The sequence below is a fragment of the Procambarus clarkii genome, chromosome 13, assembly GCF_040958095.1.
Source record: "Procambarus clarkii isolate CNS0578487 chromosome 13, FALCON_Pclarkii_2.0, whole genome shotgun sequence".
Taxonomy (NCBI): Eukaryota; Metazoa; Arthropoda; class Malacostraca; order Decapoda; family Cambaridae; genus Procambarus; species Procambarus clarkii.
This window is the reverse complement of record NC_091162.1, coordinates 13,059,983-13,080,103: the sequence shown is the minus strand read 5'-3', so window position 1 is coordinate 13,080,103 and position 20,121 is coordinate 13,059,983. Positions and strand designations below refer to the sequence as shown.

General features: G+C 47.3%; 1 protein-coding gene across 4 annotated transcripts in view; it reads right to left on the bottom strand.

Moving 5' to 3' along the window:
• Nucleotides 1-20,121, bottom strand: part of LOC123757060 (pseudouridylate synthase RPUSD2) — a 443,933-nt gene that overhangs the window by 65,804 nt on the left and 358,008 nt on the right. For all 4 annotated transcript variants that reach the window (XM_069323649.1, XM_069323646.1, XM_069323647.1 and 1 more), the window contains one exon: nucleotides 11,086-11,166. In XM_069323649.1, coding sequence (XP_069179750.1) covers nucleotides 11,086-11,166 — 81 coding nt within the window. The remainder of the gene's footprint in view (nucleotides 1-11,085; nucleotides 11,167-20,121) is intronic.

Sequence of the window (20,121 nt, the reverse complement as noted above, 5' to 3'; positions counted from 1 at the left end):
AAGGGGTATGTGACCCCCCCCCCCCCAAAAGGGTATGTTGACACCCCCAAAGGGGTATGTGACCCCCCCAAAGGGGGTATGGATACGTTTGATTAACTACCCTTCCTCCAAGCATCAAGTTATAGCTCATTCTCCAAAGACTCGAGAGGTCTAAATTAGGTCCTCGAGAGGTCTAAATCTAAGGAGAAATAGGTTGACAGAGAGGGGGGGTGGGGGGCAAGACGTACCTGACCTGGACAGCCGCCCCAGGGAGAGGCGGGGGCCAGGAGCCACATCCTTACCTGCAAGGCAAGCAAATAAATACGTAGTTAATTAAAAGAAAAACATGGCAATTTGATCATTTAAAGAACATGGGAGTTCAAACCCTTAAAGAATATATATATATATATATATATATATATATATATATATATATATATATATATATATATATATATATATATATATATATATATATATATATATAGCACTTCCATGAACCTTAAGGTAAAACTTAGGTGTTTGCCTTAAGTGTACTCTCGTGAGCATCAGAAGGTAGGGGAGGAGGGAAGGAAGGGAGGGGGAAGGGATGGGTAGGAAGGGAGAGGGAGATGGAACAGTGTACACACTACAGAAGGACATACAGTTGTCCTCAGGCGATACAGTGGCATACAGAACGATCAGACATGAAGTATGTTCACCCAAATATACAAAACTGCGAGTATATTGACCAGATATACCCACATCCCACGAAGGGGGGTATATTGACCAGATATACCCACACCCCACGAAGGGGGTATATTGACCAGATATACCCACACCCCACGAAGGGGGGTATATTGACCACATATACACTCACCAGTGAGTGAATATCCACTTGTGGGGGGCACTGACTCGGGGATTGAACCCTGCTCAGTACTCACGTCCTCCCCTAAAGGAAACATTTAGATAAGTTCTTGCAAGGAGTGCCGGACCAACTAGGCTGTGATGGTGGTGGTATGTGGGCCTGATGCAAGGGGGGCCGCTCCAAGCAAGCAACAGCCTGTTGGACCAAGCTCTCACGAGTCGAGCAACTCCCGAGACTCTCTCCAGGTAAGATCCAGGTAAGATCGCCAGTGGTGGGATGAGGGGGGGTTTGAGAGGAGGGGGGGGGAGGGGGGAAGAGAGAGAGGGGGGGGAGGGGAAGAGAGTGGTTGAGTGCACTCAATTATTCATCCGAGGACCGTGTCAACGCCGTCACCCCCCACGCAATAATTGACGACCTCCACCCGACCCCCCCCCCCCCACATCCCCCGCTCTCCCCCCCACCTCCTCCTCCCCCCCCCCTCTGTACCCCAGAACAGGGGGGAAGGGGGGGAGGGAAAGAGGCGGCAGCAGACAGCCCCGTTGTCAAGAGCAGACTGTTGTGACACGGAGGGGGTGGAGGGAAAGAGGCGGCAGCAGACAGCCCCGTTGTCAAGAGCAGACTGTTGTGACACGGAGGGGGTGGAGGGGGGAGAGGGAGGGGGGGGGGCATGTGTACAGTAATTGGGTACAGGTACAATTTAATGGGGGGGACGGGGGTAGGGGGGAGGGGGGGGGGGAGGTACATGTAAATAGGGAGGCGAGGTGCAATGAAATCGGAAAGACAAATACACTAAAAAATTGGAAGAACAGGAAGAGGGAGAGAGGAACAAGAACAGTTCCACACGGGAAAGAACATTCCAACAGGAAGAACAAATCAACAGGACTAACAGCTCAACAGGGGCGGCGGGGGGGGGGGGGATGGGGGATAAGAAACAATACTTGCTCAATAAATATTAAGACCAAACAAAAGAAAGAAACAAACACAACAGACAAACGGACACACAAAAAACACGAGACATAGAAAACTGGAAAAGGCAGAAGATGGGAAGCGAAGATTGCCAACCGGTTACAACAACAGACCAGGCTCTAAACTGCTCTATATATCTAGCAAAGGAAAAGGTGTTGGTTTTGGGGGGGGGGGGGGGGGGGGGCTGCTGTTGAGTTGTGATGCATGTGTGTGTGTGTGTGTGTACTCACCTAGTTGTGCTTGCAGGTGTTGAGCTCTGGCTCTTTGGTCCCGCCTCTCAACCGTCAATCAACAGGTGTTGTGTGTGTGTGTGTGTGTGTGTGTGCGTGTGTGTGTGTGTGTGTGTGTGTGTGTGTGTGTGTGTGTGTGTGTGTGTGTGTGTGTGTGTGTGTGTGATGGAGGAAGAGAGAGAGAGAGAGAGAAAGATCTATATACCTAACACATACGACAGCAGGAACTTGGAGGTCCAGATAACAAATATCCACACAACTTGCATCAGGTTCAGCACCAGAAACGAGGGACCAGAACTACAAGAAGTTGGCAGAACTCGCCCACACCACCACAGAGAGGAGATATGACAACCACGTACAAGATCTTCGGGGGGAATACACACACACACGCACACACACTGGACCAAAGACACACACACACACACACACACACACACACACACACACACACACACACACACACACACACACACACTGGACCAAAGGAAGTCTATTTCAATTACAATGAGGCCGGTCAAGAACACATCAGTGGGAACAGGATACATGGTTGATTCATGGAGATGTGAGGACATTCGTCTCCTGTACCAGAAATCAACACATGATAGAAGAGATTCTTGAAGCCAATTTCATCCATAACTTTAACATTTTCATATTTTTTCTTAATGTTGAGAGGTGATGGGTGTGCCAGGTACACGCGCATGCGTGCACGCACATGGGAAGGGGGGCCTGGGAGCTGTGTGGACAGCGCCCGGGATCGATCCCCGGTGAGGGCGGAAACAAATGGGTCTAGTTTCTTTCATCCTGATGCCCCTGTTCGCCTAGCAGTAAATAGGTACCTGGGAGTTTGACAGCTGTTACGGGCTGCTTCCTGGGGATGTGTGTGTGTGTGTAAAGGGGAAAAATAAAGTTGATTGACAGTTGAGAGGCGGGACTAAAGAGCCAGAGCTCAACCCCCGCAAGCACAACTAGGTGAGGTGATGTGAGTACACACCCACACACACACACACACACACACACACACACACACACACACACACACACACACACACACACACACACACACACACACACAGTTGGCACCTCGTTTCGACCTGACCATTCATCTTTCACAAAGAAAATGAGCAAGGCACTACGGTGCCTCTCTCTCCCGAAACAAGACAGTGCCATCCCACACTACCCAGGCCACAAGGTTGACAATCCCTCCTCTATACTGTCCTGTAGTCGCTCATAAGGGCCCTGGGTGTGACTCCATGGGCGAGAGAGAGAGAGAGAGAGAGAGAGAGAGAGAGAGAGAGAGAGAGAGAGAGAGAGAGAGAGAGAGAGAGAGAGAGAGAGAGAGAGAGAGAGAGAGAGCAACGAAATGTGTTCCCCCTTCACACAATCAGTTGCTAATCTCGCCACAGTGAAGATATGACGCACAATATATTCAAATTTTCCCTTCATAAGCTTGGAGGAGAACGGGAAAGGGGGAAGAGATAGGAAAGAAGGGAAAGGGAGGGGAACAAGGGGGAAAGACGGGAGACGGAAAACGCAAAGAGAAAATAGAGAAGAAGAAAGAAGGGAAAGGGGAACAAAGAGAAAGACGGCATACGATTGAAGCGAAGGAAAAATATGAAAAAAATGAGAGACACAGACGAAATTCTAGAAAAGGAAGAGATAAAACCAAGTTGTAACTGGAACGTGAGAAGGACATTAAAACTATAATTGAAAAAAAAGTCAAGAACACAAGGGAAAGATTGAGAATGGGGATAAAGAGCACAGAGGGGGTGGGAAAGAGCAGCAGAAGAGAGAGGAGGAAAGAGTCAGTTTATTTACGACACGAGAAGAATCGTGTATACGAGGTACTTCACACCGGCCTCAAGACAGGCTCGGGCCCTCCACGTCGATATGTAAACATTGGATTCGATCACATCGGCCTCAAGACAGACCAGGGCCCTCCACGTCGATATGTAAACATTGGATTCGATCACATCGGCCTCAAGACAGACCAGGGCCCTCCACGTCGATATGTAAACATTGGATTCGATCACATCGGCCTCAAGGCAGACCAGGGCCCTCCACGCCGATATGTAAACATTGAATTCGATCACATCGGCCTTGGTGGGCGGCCTTGGTTCATGCCATTCAGGTTAAGCAACCTGAACTTTTGGAGTGTGTTCTGGGAGTTCTTCTGCACCCGAAGCCAGAGTGTTGCTTGTAGCGGCCCGCAGCCCCACACATCCATTACAGCCTAGTGGATCCGGCACTTTCTCAAGCAACTTATCAAATGTGTTCTTGGACACGTCTAATTTTGTACAGCAGTATTTCATATGTTTCTTGGGAGGATATTAGATAGCTGTCGCCATCTGATGGGCATACATTCTCTGATTGTACCTATGGCATCTCTAACCTACCCAGAGCCTGATGTTCATACAGTGTGTATATAGTGTATATAATCTGTGTGTATATAACACCTCGCCTCTGCATCAGGTCTGTTCTGCATAGCCTAAGCACAAGTGATTTGAATAATAGGAGCACTGTTTTGGGAGCTGTGATTCATACGTCAGGCTGCGAGCAGCCGCGTCCAACAGCCTGGCTGACCATTCCAGCAACGAGGAGGCCTAGTCGAAGACCGGGCCGCAGGGACGCTAAGCCTGGAAATCACCTCAAGGTAAGGTATCCCTGGATTTGATCCCATCACATTTTCCTGCCTATCGTTACAGTTGATTGGTTATATATATATATATATATATATATATATATATATATATATATATATATATATATATATATATATATATATATATATATATATATAAAACTCTTTACACTTGTCATTTAAATTGATGTATGATGCAGAAGTTTAAAAGTTGGCAACATACATCACCCTTAGGTACACAATATACAATTGCAATTATATCATGACGTAAATAATCTTTTAAATAATTTGTCAAATATGATATTCTAGTGCCCTTTACGCTTCACGACAAGGTCTATGACGCATATTTAATACATTGTGCTGAAACGATTCTGAAACCTGTTGGCAAAGTGATCCAATATGGCGGTCATCTCTCTCTCTCTCTCTCTCTCTCTCTCTCTCTCTCTCTCTCTCTCTCTCTCTCTCTCTCTCTTAGCGGGAGTATTCCCACTTAAATAATACTCCCACTCAGTGTTCATCACATCCAGCAAAAATATCAACAAATGCGATCAAACATATCGAGCAAAAATATCAACAAATGCGATCAAACACATCCAGCAAAAACATCAACAAATGCGATCAAACACATCCAGCAAAAACATCAACAAACACGCTCAAACACATCCAGCAAAAATATCAACAAATACGATCAAACACATCCAGCAAAAATATCAACAAATACGATCAAACACATCCAGCAAAAATATCAACAAACGCGATCAAACACATCCAGCAAAAACATCAACAAATACGCTCAAACACATCCAGCAAAAACATCAACAAATACGCTCAAACACATCCAGCAAAAATATCAACAAACGCGCTCAAACACATCCAGCAAAAACATCAACAAATGCCTTCAAACACATCCAGCAAAAAATGTCAACAATTTGGGGGCAGACCCTCCAATAATATCATGATAGACATCGCCCCAAAGACGCTGCTGGACAAACAGACAAATAAACCGTTCCTACACATCCGCCAAAGATCGCAGAGGAGCGGGGGAACTTGTAAGTCTAGCGCGTTTGTCGGTAAATATGTTACTGCTTAATAGATTATTATATCGACGGTGGGGGGAGGGAGGGAGGGGGAGAGTAGAGAGGAAGGGTTTAGGTAGGGCGGGAGATGGGGATGGAGGGAGGGGAGGGAGATTTGGAGTTAGGAGAAGGGATAGGAGAAGTGGTGAAGGAAGGGGCTGGGAGAGGTGGGTAGGAGAGTAAAGGTTTACTTAGGTTTGTCATAATATTTGAGGCACATGAAAAGCCTCCTCAAACATCTGTTCCATTTAGCTCTCACACCAACACCCACACACACTCAAGCGCGCGCACACACACACACACACACACACACACACACACACACACACACACACACACACACACACACACACACACACACACACACATGGAAGTGGTTGGGAAGTGTTGAGAGGTGAGTGGTTGACAAATGGAATGCATTAGAATGTATTCCATTCTCTAGAGTGGAAAACTCCACTCTAGAGAGCACAAGCGTCTTGAAAAGTATCATCATCGGTATAGCATCTCTAGCGTGAAAAGTTCTTGTTATCCAACCTGTCATTTTTCTTGCAGTTGTGACGGCTACTTTATTGTGTTCTTTAAAGGTAAGGTCTCCCGACATGAGTACACCCAGATCCTTTGCATTGCCATTTCGTTCTATGTTATGATTTGCCTGAGTTTTGTACGTAGTTTCCGTCGTTATCTCCTTTTTTTGCTCGTTCCACTATGAATCCCCACCAATCCTCACTAGGCCAACTACCCACCAACCCAGCCATTAGCGACCCCTTAACCATCCCAACACTCTCCTTAATAGTCGCTCACTAATTGTTCCATCGTGTGTGTGTGGGGGGGAGGGGGAGGAGGAGTGAGTGAAGGGAAGGGGGCAATGATGGAAAGGTAGGGAGGGGGAGGGGGAGTTGAGGGGGGGAGAGGGAGGGGGGGAAGGAGAAAATTCAGGCATACCAGAACATATCAATGACCGGACGTCATGCAGGGGGGGGGGAAGGGGGGTGTAAAGAGAGTAGAGACGTAGGGACGAGAGGTGAGAGAAAGAGAGATAGGGGCAAGGAGGAAGAGGAGGGGGGTGACGAGGGGGGGGGGGAGAGGGGGTGGTGATTAACATCCCCCCCTCCCCCACTTCCTTGTGGACTACACCTACCCCCCAGCAGCCGTCAGCCAAGGCGGGGGTGGGCGTGTGGAGCCGGTGGGCGTGTCGACTATGAGGGCGTGGCGAGGCTTAGCACCCTCTTGCCCCTCTCCCCCCCCCATCACCGGTGCTGGGCACCAAATCACGGCGTCTGGCGTTTATGGGGGGTACCCTGACTAATGATGGGGCGGGGAGAGGGGGGGGAGGCGAGGGGGGGGGAAGGAAGAAGCGTAGAGGAGGGGGATATGTAGATACGAAGGGAGAGGGGAGAAAAGTAAGGGGGAGAAGTGAGGGGGAGGGTGAGAACTAAGGGGGGGAGGGGGTGTATAGAGGGGGGAGGGTGACTGTAGGGAGTAAGATAACAGTGACGTCAGTGTTATCACAGTGTTGGACACTGCCGTGGACCCGTCGTCAACAACACTGCTTGAGAACATGTTGAACAACGTTATCCTGTTCCGTCAGTCACACTTTGTCCTCTGGGAGAACAGGGTGAGTAGAACCGCTTGGAGGAGGGGGGGGAGGGGGTGACTGGGTGTTCAGAGTGTGGCACTGGGGGGGGGAGGGGGGGGGGCTGTCGTTTATCTTCACAGCCTCGGGAACTGCAGTCACAGCCTGCTTGGTCACCATCTCCCCCCCCCCACCCCCACCCAGCCTCCCTCCCTCACCACATCCATCACCGCATATGTGTTCGGGGGTTAAACTCCAGCTCCTGGGCCCCGTAGTAACCTTCCACCGACTGTTGTAATAATGGATAAAGTCCATGTCAACTTCTTGGTGGGTTCAGTCCACCTCTTCAGTACTCTAATATTCAAACGTGTTTACTGATAACTCATCTGAGTATTCAGTTTCCATCTGTGTCTCATAGTCCATATTGGCTCCGATGTTGCCTCTATATTTAGTAAGTTTCTCATCAGTTTCTCATGAGGGGCTGCATGTTTCCTCATCTAGCTCTGGGAGTTCTTCAGGCTCAGTAGTGAACACCAAGGAAGCTGGCATTAAGTTCCTTACACATTTCTTTATCATTTTCTGTATACCGGCCTCCCCCTTTTCTCGTAACCTGGTCACTTGGTCATTCACTGTCACTTTCCATCTTATATGGCTATGTAGGTGTTACGATTGGCTCTTTGCTGTGGAGACAATATCATTTCCATAGTTTCTTTCTGCCAATCTTATGTTTATATAGTCATTCCTGGTCCTGTTGCATCTAACCCAGTCTAACTCTGTCCTTTGTCTTCTGTATTTCCTCCACTCTCTCCTGCTTTTTGCTTTTGCTTCCTGGCACTGTCTATTGACCCTCGGGTTATTATATGTTCTCCTTATGACTCTCTTCTGCCTCTCTGCTCCTCAGTTTGACTTGGTCCATCATTTCCTGGACCGTCTTGACTATAAGGTCCTCCTCCCAGCGCACACTTCCCAGATACTCTTGATACCTGGTACCTGGTTGATGGGGTTCTGGGAGTTGTTCTACTCCACAAGCCCGGCCCGAGGCCAGGCTTTACTTGTGAGAGTTTGGTCCACCAGGCTGTTGTTGCTTGGAGCGGCTCGCAGGCCCACATATACCCACCACAGCCCGGTTGGCCAGGAACTTCTTCTAGAAAACAGTCTAGTTTCCTTTTGAAGATGTCCACGGTTGTTCCGGCAATATTTCTTATAGTCGCTGAGAGGACGTTGAACAACCGCGGACCTCTGATGTTTATACAGTGTTCTCTGATTGTGCCTATGGCACCTCTGCTCTTCACTGGACCTCTGATGTTTATACAGTGTTCTCTGATTGTGCCTATGGCACCTCTGCTCTTCACTGGACCTCTGATGTTTATACAGTGTTCTCTGATTGTGCCTATGGCACCTCTGCTCTTCACTGGACCTCTGATGTTTATACAGTGTTCTATGATTGTACCTATGGCACCTCTGCTCTTCACTGGACCTCTGATGTTTATACAGTACTCTCTGATTGTGCCTATGGCACCTCTGCTCTTCACTGGACCTCTGATGTTTATACAGTGTTCTATGATTGTACCTATGGCACCTCTGCTCTTCACTGGACCTCTGATGTTTATATAGTGTTCTCTGATTGTGCCTATGGCACCCCTGCTCTTCACTGGTTCTATTCTGCATTTTCTTCCATATCGTTCACTCCAGTACGTTGTTATTTTACTGTGTAGATTAGGGACCTGGCCCTCCAGTATCTTCCAGGTGTATCTCCTCCCCTTTTGCTTATGTCCTCCTTTACATGTTGTGTTAAGAAGTTCCTTTCTTCAACTTCCACTAATTTTATTTCCCATGTTTCTACCCCCACCGGGAGGATTTCTGGTATCCCAGTCACTCTCTCCCTGATTTAGGTCCCCATGACTAGATGTTCTCACCTAATTGTGCTTGTGGGGGTTGAACTCTGGTTCTTTGGTACCGCGTCTCTACTGTCAATCAACTGATGTACAGGTCCGTAAGCCTACTGGGCTCTATTATATATACATTTGAAACTGTGTATGGAGTCAGCCTCCACCACATCACTGCCTAATGCATTCCATCTGTTAACTACTCTGACACTGAAAAAGTTCCTTCTAACGTCTCTGTGGCTCATGTGGGTACTCAGTCTCGACCTGTGTCCTCTTGTTCGCGTACCACCCGTATTAAAGAATTTATCCTTATTTACCCCTGTCAATTCCTCTGAGAATTTTGTAGATAGTGATCATGTCTTCCCTGACTTTTCTGTCTTCCAGTGTCGTGAGGTGCATTTCCCGCAGCGTTTCCTCGTAACTCATGCCTCTTAGTTCTGGGACTAGTCTAGTGGCATACCTTTGGACTTTTTCCGTGTGTATAAGTGTGTGTGTGTGTGTACTCACCTATTTGTGCTTGCGGGGGTTGAGCTCTGGCTCTTTGGTCCCGCCTCTCAACTGTCAATCAACTGGTGTACAGATTCCTGAGCCTATTGGGCTCCTGAGCCTACTGTGAGCCTACTGTGTGTGTGTGTGTGTGTGTCTTAAGAAAAAAAACTTGAGGCATTTTTGGTATACAACAAGACAAAGTGTCTCACTCTTTACCTCACCACCAAGACAGTGTCACACTCTTCACCTCATCACCAAGACAGTGTCACACTCTTCACCTCACCACCAAGACAGTGTCACACACTCTTCACCTCACCATCAAGACAGTGTGTCACACACTCTTCACCTCACCACCAAGACAGTGTGTCACACACTCTTCACCTCACCACCAAGACAAAGTGTCACACACTCTTCACCTCACCACCAAGACAGTGTGTCACACTCTTCACCTCACCACCAAGACAGTGTCACACACTCTTCACCTCACCATCAAGACAGTGTGTCACACACTCTTCACCTCACCACCAAGACAAAGTGTCACACACTCTTCACCTCACCACCAAGACAAAGTGTCACACACTCTTCACCTCACCACCAAGACAAAGTGTGTCACACACTCTTCACCTCACCACCAAGACAAAGTGTCTCACACTCTTCACCTCACCACCAAGACAGTGTGTCACACACTCTTCACCTCACCACCAAGACAAAGTGTCACACACTCTTCACCTCACCACCAAGACAAAGTGTCACACACTCTTCACCTCACCACCAAGACAGTGTGTCACACTCTTCACCTCACCACCAAGACAAAGTGTCACACACTCTTCACCTCACCACCAAGACAGTGTGTCACACTCTTCACCTCACCACCAAGACAAAGTGTCTCACACTCTTCACCTCACCACCAAGACAAAGTGTCTCACACTCTTCACCTCACCACCAAGACAAAGTGTCTCTCACTCTTCACCTCACCACCAAGACAAAGTGTCACACACTCTTCACCTCACCACCAAGACAAAGTGTCACACACTCTTCACCTCACCACCAAGACAAAGTGTCTCACACACTCTTTACCTCACCACCAAGACAAAGTGTCACACACTCTTCACCTCACCACCAAGACAAAGTGTCACACACTCTTCACCTCACCACCAAGACAAAGTGTCACACACTCTTCACCTCACCACCAAGACAAAGTGTCTCACACACTCTTCACCTCACCACCAAGACAAAGTGTCACACACTCTTCACCTCACCACCAAGACAAGGTGTCTCACACACTCTTCACCTCACCACCAAGACAAAGTGTCACACACTCTTCACCTCACCACCAAGACAAAGTGTCACACACTCTTCACCTCACCACCAAGACAAAGTGTGTCACACTCTTCACCTCACCTTCTTAATATCAGTGTTGTCGAGCGCCTCCTCCTCTGCCTTCCTCTTCTCTCGTCGGAAGCTAGGGTTGAATTCCACATCCTGCGGGGACAAGAAAATGCTACGTTACAACACTTTGTCTTAAGACACTGGCCCCTAGAATTCCCTCCTACCCTCCCCCTTAAGCATTGGCGAAACCTGTTCATCTTTTCTCAATCATGGACGGCTTTGTTTCCACTTATTTAAACAGTGGACATTTTTTTTTCCACTTATTTGAATATTTATTTAAACTTATTTAAAATATTTATGATTAAGAAAAGATGTAGAGGTTTCGTATATATATATATATATATATATATATATATATATATATATATATATATATATATATATATATATATATATATATATATATATATATATTTGCGTAAAAATGTAAAGTTTCCCCTAAAGGTTCAAACGATAAATGTATTCTCATTCCACCGTCATAAAAAGGTTTGAAATAAAAGTAAATTAAAAAAGAAAAATTAAGAAATTTCGAATTTAAATTTAGAAAGAAATTAGCACATTAGAAATTGCTTAAGAAACCATTCTTAGAAAACATCCAACTGTGAACTACCACAAACATGTGCTAACAAGGCCATTAACTCCCATCACTGTTAACAAATTACTGCATAATATATAAACTATAGAATTCCCAAGACGACGCCCACTCCGTCACCGAGGATCTGTAGTTTACCTGTAGATAGTTTCAAGAGTCCTTCTACTTTCAAATTCGATCAGGGGGGTGGGGGGGAGAGAGGGAGGGAGTGGGAGTTATCAAGGGGAAAACGCCAAGCCATTACGACTATATAGCACTGGGAAGGGGTCAGGATAAGGATTTGGGATGGGACGGAGGGAAGGAATGGTGCCCAAACACTTGGACGGTCGGGGATTGAACGCCGACCTGCATGAAGCGAGACCGTCGCCCTACCGTCCAGCCCAAGAGAAGGCCCCAGGCTTGTCTGGTAATAACGTGATCGGTTAGGTTGTTACTCGCAGCGCCCTGCAAGCCCCCACACACACATATCCATCACAACCTGCTTGATCCATCACTGCCTGCAGGAAGCTGTCCAAATCTCCTCGTGAACAGCCAAACTGTTGTGCTGGTAAGTATGCATTATTCTTGTAAGGAAGGTTACTGAACAGCTCTGGACTTCCTGCACTGTTCTCTGTTCTTATGTTCAAGTTCTTGCTATGTTCTTTAAAGGTTCTTAACCCCCTTCACTGGGTTTGGTGTTCATGCACTGTTCTCTGTTCTTCTGACACCTCTACCCTTCAATGGGTTTGGTGTTTATACAGTGAACAGAGAACACTGTAAGAACAGAGAACACAGAACACTGCAAGAACAGAGAACACTGTAAGAACAGAGAACACAGAACACTGCAAGAACAGAGAACACTGTAAGAACAGAGAACACAGAACACTGCAAGAACAGAGAACACTGTAAGAACAGAGAACACAGAACACTGTCAGAACAGAGAACACAGAACACTGTCAGAACAGAGAACACTGTAAGAACAGAGAACACAGAACACTGTCAGAACAGAGAACACACACAACACAGTAAGAACAGAGAACACACAGAACACTGTAAGAACAGAGAACACACAGAACACTGTAAGAACAGAGAACACACAGAACACAGTAAGAACAGAGAACACTGTAAGAACAGAGAACAGAGAACACTGTAAGAACAGAGAACACAGAGAACACTAAGAACAAAGAACACAGAGAACACTAAGAATAACCCCTCGTGTCCCCCTGAACTCCGCAACACAAATTATTCACAGTGGAGCGAGGAAGGGGGAATCGAACCCTGCCCTTCGCGCTCTGAATCCACGACGAGTTGCTCCTAATTCACTCCCCCCCTCTTTCCTGCCGGCACCAGGGGGGGGGGGAAGGGGGGGAAGGGGTAATTACGGTTTGGCACTGTGCCTATCAGGAGCTAATTGTTTGTTTGTTTGTTTGTTTCAAGGAGTTTGTATTGGCAAACACTCAGCTTTGGTGTTTGTACTGAAGACAAGCACCAGAAGTATCTATATCTTTGTGTGTCTATCTATATCTATCTTTGTGTGTATCTATATCTCTTCCATTCTCCTGTTCTGTCTTATCGTGCTTCATCTTCTATTCCACACACTTAAATCACCCACTTAATCTTCCTCCTCCTTATCATTTATCTTTTTATCTGCTTTCCCCAGCATTGTAAATCCACAAAAAGGATGTTTTTGTTTGTTTTTGTTTTTGATTCGACTGATGTGACCCGCAGACGGATAGACCTGTTTTTGTTGTATGATTGTATGATTGTATTCGAGGTGATTGGTTGATGATGTGGGAGAGAGAGAGAGAGAGAGAGAGAGAGAGAGAGAGAGAGAGAGAGAGAGAGAGAGAGAGAGAGAGAGAGAGAGAGAGAGAGAGAGAGAGAGAGAGAGAGAGAGAGAGAGAGAGAGAGAGTATTTACCTCTCAGTAAATATCAGACTACGAATGAACACAAGTGAGGGGGCAGCGGTTATCTTGAGTTATCTTGAGTTATCGGTGATCACTAGGTGCTGATGGCTAGCGTAGTGTGTCACCAGCCTCTGTGGTTACTACACTCCCGCACCAGGGCGCACGGGACCAAGTTCGATTACCGGTAAATTATCGCTAAGCCCAGATACAAAAATCCAGCACGGGGGGGGGGGGAGATAAAGTTTGATAAAAATATAGACCACAAAAATAGATTAGAAACAGACAGGAACGGTGGGGGGGGGGGGGTAACTCTTGTGTACACGCACGCACGCACGCGCATACACACATAAAGGGGGGGGGGTCTAGTAGCTAAGTGGACAGCGCGCGGGACTCGTAATCCTGTGGCCCGGGTTCGATTCCCGGACTAGGCAGAGACAAATGGGCAGAGTTTCTTTCACCCTGATGCCCCTTGTTACCAAACACTATATGGGTACCTGTGAGTTAGACAGCTGTTACGGGCTGCTTCCTAGGGGGGGGGGGGGGGGGGGGGAATTAGTAGTTAGCAACAGTTGATTGACAGTTGAGAGGCAGGACCAAAGAGCCAGAGCTCAACCCCCGCAAGCACAACTAGGTAAGCCCAACTACTTCAGTTTAAGAGTCGTAAATGAACAGAAGTTATCAATATCAAATGAACAAATCCACAAGGGGCCGTGACGAGGATTCGAACCTGCGTCCGAGAGTATCCCAGACGATGCTCCCGGACGCAGGTTCGAATCCTCGTCACGGCCCCTTGTGGATTTGTTCATTTGATGCATCACCCAATTGTGATTTCTGTGTGTTATCAATATCAATTTAATACAAAGTTTTAAATATAAATATAAGACAAAAAGGTGAAATGAACCGGTGTATTGAACAACTGATAACCGCTTGTACCTGGATTGTACCTGGAGTGAGTTCTTAGAGTTGTTCTACTCCCCCGAGCCCGTCCTAGAGCCAGGCTCGACCTGTGATAACTTGGTCCACCAGGCTGTTGTTGCTTGGAGCGGCCCGCAGGCCCACACATACCCACTACAGCCCGGTTGGCCCGACCCTTCTCACAGGAAACTCTCTAATTGTTTATTGAAGTGCACTTTAATTCCGGCAATATTTCTTATACATGTAGGGAGAGTACCTTGAGGTGCTTCCGGGGCTTAGTGTCCCCGCGGCCCGGTCGTCGGCCGCGGGGACACTAAGCCCCGGAAGTACTGAACAGCCGTGGACCTTACGGACTCTCTTCTGCATTTCCTGCCATGTCGTTCCTTTCAGTAAATTGTTATTTTACTGTCATTTGGGAGAGAACAACTAGGAGAGAACAACTAGGAGAGAACAACTAGGAGAGAACAACTAGGAGAGAACAACTAGGAGAGAACAACTAGGAGAGAACAACTAGGAGAGAACAACTAGGAGAGAACAACTAGGAGAGAACAACCAGGAGAGAACAACTAGGAGAGAACAACTAGGAGAGAACAACTAGGAGAGAACAACTAGGAGAGAACAACTAGGAGAGAACAACTAGGAGAGAACAACCAGGAGAGAACAACTAGGAGAGAACAACTAGGAGAGAACAACTAGGAGAGAACAACTAGGAGAGAACAACTAGGAGAGAACAACCAGGAGAGAACAACCAGGAGAGAACAACCAGGAGAGAACAACTAGGAGAGAACAACTAGGAGAGAACATCTAGGAGAGAACATCTAGGAAAGAACATCTAGGAAAGAACATCATTAACCAAGCCGCGTGACAACAGCCAATTATCATATCAATCACCGCCTGACTCTAACCAGCCCTAACCACTCATTAACGTGTCATCCAACCGCTTATAATTGCTCCTTAATCACCGGTTAACGACGGGTCGCTCCGAGAAATCGATGAGCTTTCTACCAAGGAGGATCCAGTACTAGATAAAGGAGATTTAAATGCTAAGGATGATGCTCCGGCTGTTATCAAGAGCAATCCGATAGTGCATTAAAGGAGGGGGGCGGGGGGGGGGGGGTTGAAGTACGTAATATAGAACATTTTAGTAAAGAGGATTTAGTGCTAGAGATAATAAAATGCTAAATAAAAAGAGTCAGAACTAAATAAGGGACTTTTAGCATCTAAAAAGTGGAATTAGGACTAAATAAGGGACTTCTAGCATCTAAAAAGTGGAATTATGACTAAATAAGGGACTTCTAGCATCTAAAAAGTGGAATTAGGACTAAATAAGGGACTTCTAGCATCTAAAAAGTGTAATTAGGACTAAATAAGGGACTTCTAGCATCTAAAAAGTGGAATTAGGACTAAATAAGGGACTTCTAGCATCTAAAAAGTGTAATTAGGACTAAATAAGGGACTTCTAGCATCTAAAAAGTGGAATTAGGACTAAATAAGGGACTTCTAGCATCTAAAAAGAGGAATCAGAGTTAAATTAGGGGCCTCTTGCACCTAAAAAAAATACATCTCCAGTGCTAAATAGTTTCCAATAAGGGGAGAGGAGAGCCTTCCTCTACATTAGGAGGTCTGAATACTATACAAGGGGAAGATACTGCGACAAGTAAGGAGGATCGAGAGCTAGACAAGAGGATCCCAGGCATCATAAGGAGGATTAAATGCTACAGGAGGAGGAGATTCCCAGTCATTACTCCCAGAGGGGGGGGGGGGGGGGGAGGAACGTCCTTAAAGGAATCCAGCCTTATCTTCAGGGCCACCCATCACAGATCTCTGGATCTAGACCCCCGGAATAAGACTGCGTGAAGCATGGTCTTAACAATCTGGTTGGTCACGAGGTCACCTCAAGGCTATGTAGCTTCTTATAGAAGACGTTACAGCTAAGTTACATATGTGTCACATATGTAACTTATGTGTAACGTGTCTGTGTCTATGTTACATATGTGTGTTTGTAATTCTAAACCATTTATCAGTCAGGCGATTTGCCACTTCGTGCAAAATACATATGTTTTGCTTAACCTGTACATATTCTTGTACATACTCCTAAGGCCAAGCCAGCGCTACAAGGTCGAATTCCTGAGCGCAATTCAGTGACTGGAGGTCGTTAAGAACAGTCGTCAAGAACAGTCGTCAAGAACAGTCGTCAAGAAACTGTTCTCTCTCTCGCTAGTACAAGTGGTGATGACGGAGCTCTGACAGTCACCACTTAAGGCTCACCTCCATCAGTTAATCTGGCGTATATGCACCCTTATGATTCCGCTCATTAATGACCCGATTAAACACCTTCATAATTTCTCTGACAAAGTTTGTTTTCTAAATTTTGTAATAATCCACACATACATCCATTCATACATACATATATACATACATACATACATACATACATACATACATACATACATACATACATACATACATACATACATACATACATCCATACATATACATTTAAAATTGCGTATATTGGAAAATAGAATAAATCCACTGCATTGATTAGACTATTAAAAGTTCACAAGACGAGGGCTTAGGAGCTAGCACGCGACCTTATAAATACACATATAGGTAAGAACATAAACGACTCGGGGGGGGGGGGGGGGAACTAGCCTCATCACAGTGGAGGGCAGAAGGACAATGAGTGGACATGACAACGACATACATGATCAGTAGATGCAGAAGCGACGACGTTTCGGTCCGTCCAGGACCATTATCATAGCTAACACGACCATAGGGGGGTGTCCCACCCCTTCTAGGCTACCCCCCTTCCATGTCAACGACTGATGGGCACATCCCTTCAAGTAATTACCCGACAAACAGGGGCCCCAGCGCCCTTGGGGAGAGTGGAAGGACTCTCAGAACCCAATACAGGTACAATCCCGGTACTACTGCAGGTATTCCGCGAGTCAGAAAATGTGTGGTGTTAGTGCTCTCAATTTACAGATGTAAAAGGATATTTACGGCCGATCAAATAAGGTTTTTTACAGCTCTTCTTAAATACATTTACAAAAGTGCCAAAAGGAATCTTCTAGAAAGTGATCGAACGCTGAATAAAAGGTCGGTACAAAGTGAGGAATGGTTGGAAACAGCTTGGAAAAAGCCTGGGAAATTAAAAGGCTAATAAAAGGCTGAGAGAGTGAAGGGGGAAGACATCTAAGCCAGTGAGAGCACGTCTAAAAAGTCTGGGAAGCTGGCAATTTAAGACGTGAAGGCTGGAACGACCTCTCTCTCTCTCTCTCTCTCTCTCTCTCTCTCTCTCTCTCTCTCTCTCTCTCTCTCTCTCTCTCTCTCTCCTTCCCTCCGCCTCAGATAACACAACTCATAATCTTCCTTAAATTAAAACAGAGAATGTTATTACTCAAGACGAATTGTGCCTCTCTCCTCCCCCTGGCACTCTCCTCCACCCCTGGCACTCTCCTCCCCCCTGGCACTCTCTCCTTCACCCCTGGCACACTTTCCTCACCCCTGGCACTCTCTCCTACACCCCTGGCACTCTCTCCTCCCCCCTGGCACTCTCTCCTCCACCCCTGGCACTCTCCTACACCCCTGGCACTCTCTCCTACACCCCTGGCACTCTCTCCTACACCCCTGGCACTCTCTCCTCCCCCCTGGCACTATCTCCTCCCTCCCTGGCACTCTCTCCTCACCCCTGGCACTCTCTTCTCCCCCTGGCACTCTCTCCTCCCCCCTGGCACTCTCCTCCACCCCTGGCACTCTCTCCTCCCCCCCTGGCTCTCTCTCCTCCCCCTGGCACTCTCTCCTCCACCCCTGGCACTCTCTCCTCCACCCCTGGCACTCTCTCCTCCCCCCTGGCACTCTCTCCTCCACCCCTGGCACTCTCTCCTCCCCCCCTGGCACTCTCTCCTCCCCCTGGCACTCTCTCCTCCCCCCTGGCACTCTCTCCTCCACCCCTGGCACTCTCTCCTCCCCCCTGGCACTCTCTCCTCCCCCCTGGCACTCTCTTCTCCCCCCCTGGCACTCTCTCCTCCCCCCTGGCACTCTTTCCTCCCCCCTGGCACTCTCTCCTCCCTCCTGGCACTCTCTCCTCCCCCCTGGCACTCTCTCCTCCCCCCTGGCACTCTCTCCTCCTCCTGGCACTCTCTCCCCACCCCCTGGCACTCTCTCCTCCCCCCTGGCACTCTCCACCCCTGGCACTCTCCTCCACCCCTGGCACTCTCTCCTCCACCCCTGGCACTCTCCTCCCCCCTGGCACTCTCCACCCCTGGCACTCTCCTCCCCCCTGGCACTCTCTCCTCCCCCCTGGCACTCTCCTCCACCCCTGGCACTCTCTCCTCCACCCCTGGCACTCTCCTCCACCCCTGGCACTCTCCTCCACCCCTGGCACTCTCCTCCATCCCTGGCACTCTCCTCCCCCTGGTGCACAGATGGCACCAGGTTCACCTTACATTTAACCTGACCTCTGCATGAGGCTAAATAAATTCAACAAACTTATAAGAGCAATCTCCTAAGAGATGAATTTAAAGCAGCAGATGCGGATGTGAGCAGAGGAAGACAAACATCTCCTACCTTGTAGGAGCTGTACAGGAATACTGAGAGAGAGAGAGAGAGAGAGAGAGAGAGAGAGAGAGAGAGAGAGAGAGAGAGAGAGAGAGAGAGAGAGAGAGAGAGAGAGAGAGAGAGAGAGAGAGAGAGGGAGAGAGAGAGAGAGAGAGAGAGAGAGAGAGAGAGAGAGAGAGAGAGAGAGAGAGAGAGAGAGAGAGAGAGAGAGAGAGAGAGAGAGAGAGAGAGAGAGAGAGAGGGAGAGAGAGGGAGAGAGGGAGAGAGGGAGAGAGGGAGAGAGAGGGAGAGAGGGAGAGAGAGGGAGAGAGAGAGAGGGAGAGAGAGGGAGAGAGGGAGAGAGGGAGAGAGGGAGAGAGAGGGAGAGAGGGAGAGAGAGGGAGAGAGAGAGAGAGAGAGAGAGAGAGAGAGAGAGAGAGAGAGAGAGAGAGAGAGAGAGAGAGAGAGAGAGAGAGAGAGAGAGAGAGAGAGAGGGAGAGAGAGGGAGAGAGGGAGAGAGGGAGAGAGAGAAATGAAATAAGATATGTTTAGAAGTCGTTGAAGGTAATTCAACTCATATAATATATATATATATATATATATATATATATATATATATATATATATATATATATATATATATATATATATATATATATATATACTTACTTTCAGCGCCTTAGCGTGGCGATCCAGAGAGGAAACGCACACAGCACCCAAGGTTCCTGTGACAAGCAGCCTTGTACCTTGCATTTAAGCAATATTATAACCCTTTTTGTGTAATGAAGTTTTAAATAAAACAAAATGACAGAATACAATAATGCCTTGTATTTGAGTCTATATCTGATATGAGAATAAGGAACAGCAGCGGTGCAAGGACTCTACCCTGAGGTACAGAGCTTTTAACTGCACTTGGACTCGATTATATATGGTTGACTGTTACTCTCTGTGTTCCAGTTTCCTGTTCCAGCGCCTCAGTGTCGCTGTTCAGAGGGGAAATGCGTGCTGTATCCTGGGTACGCACCCAACCTCCGAGGAGCTGGACAAGGTCTTCGAACACACATATTGTTATATATGTGTGAAAAAAAGTAGTTAGTAAACAGTTGATTAAC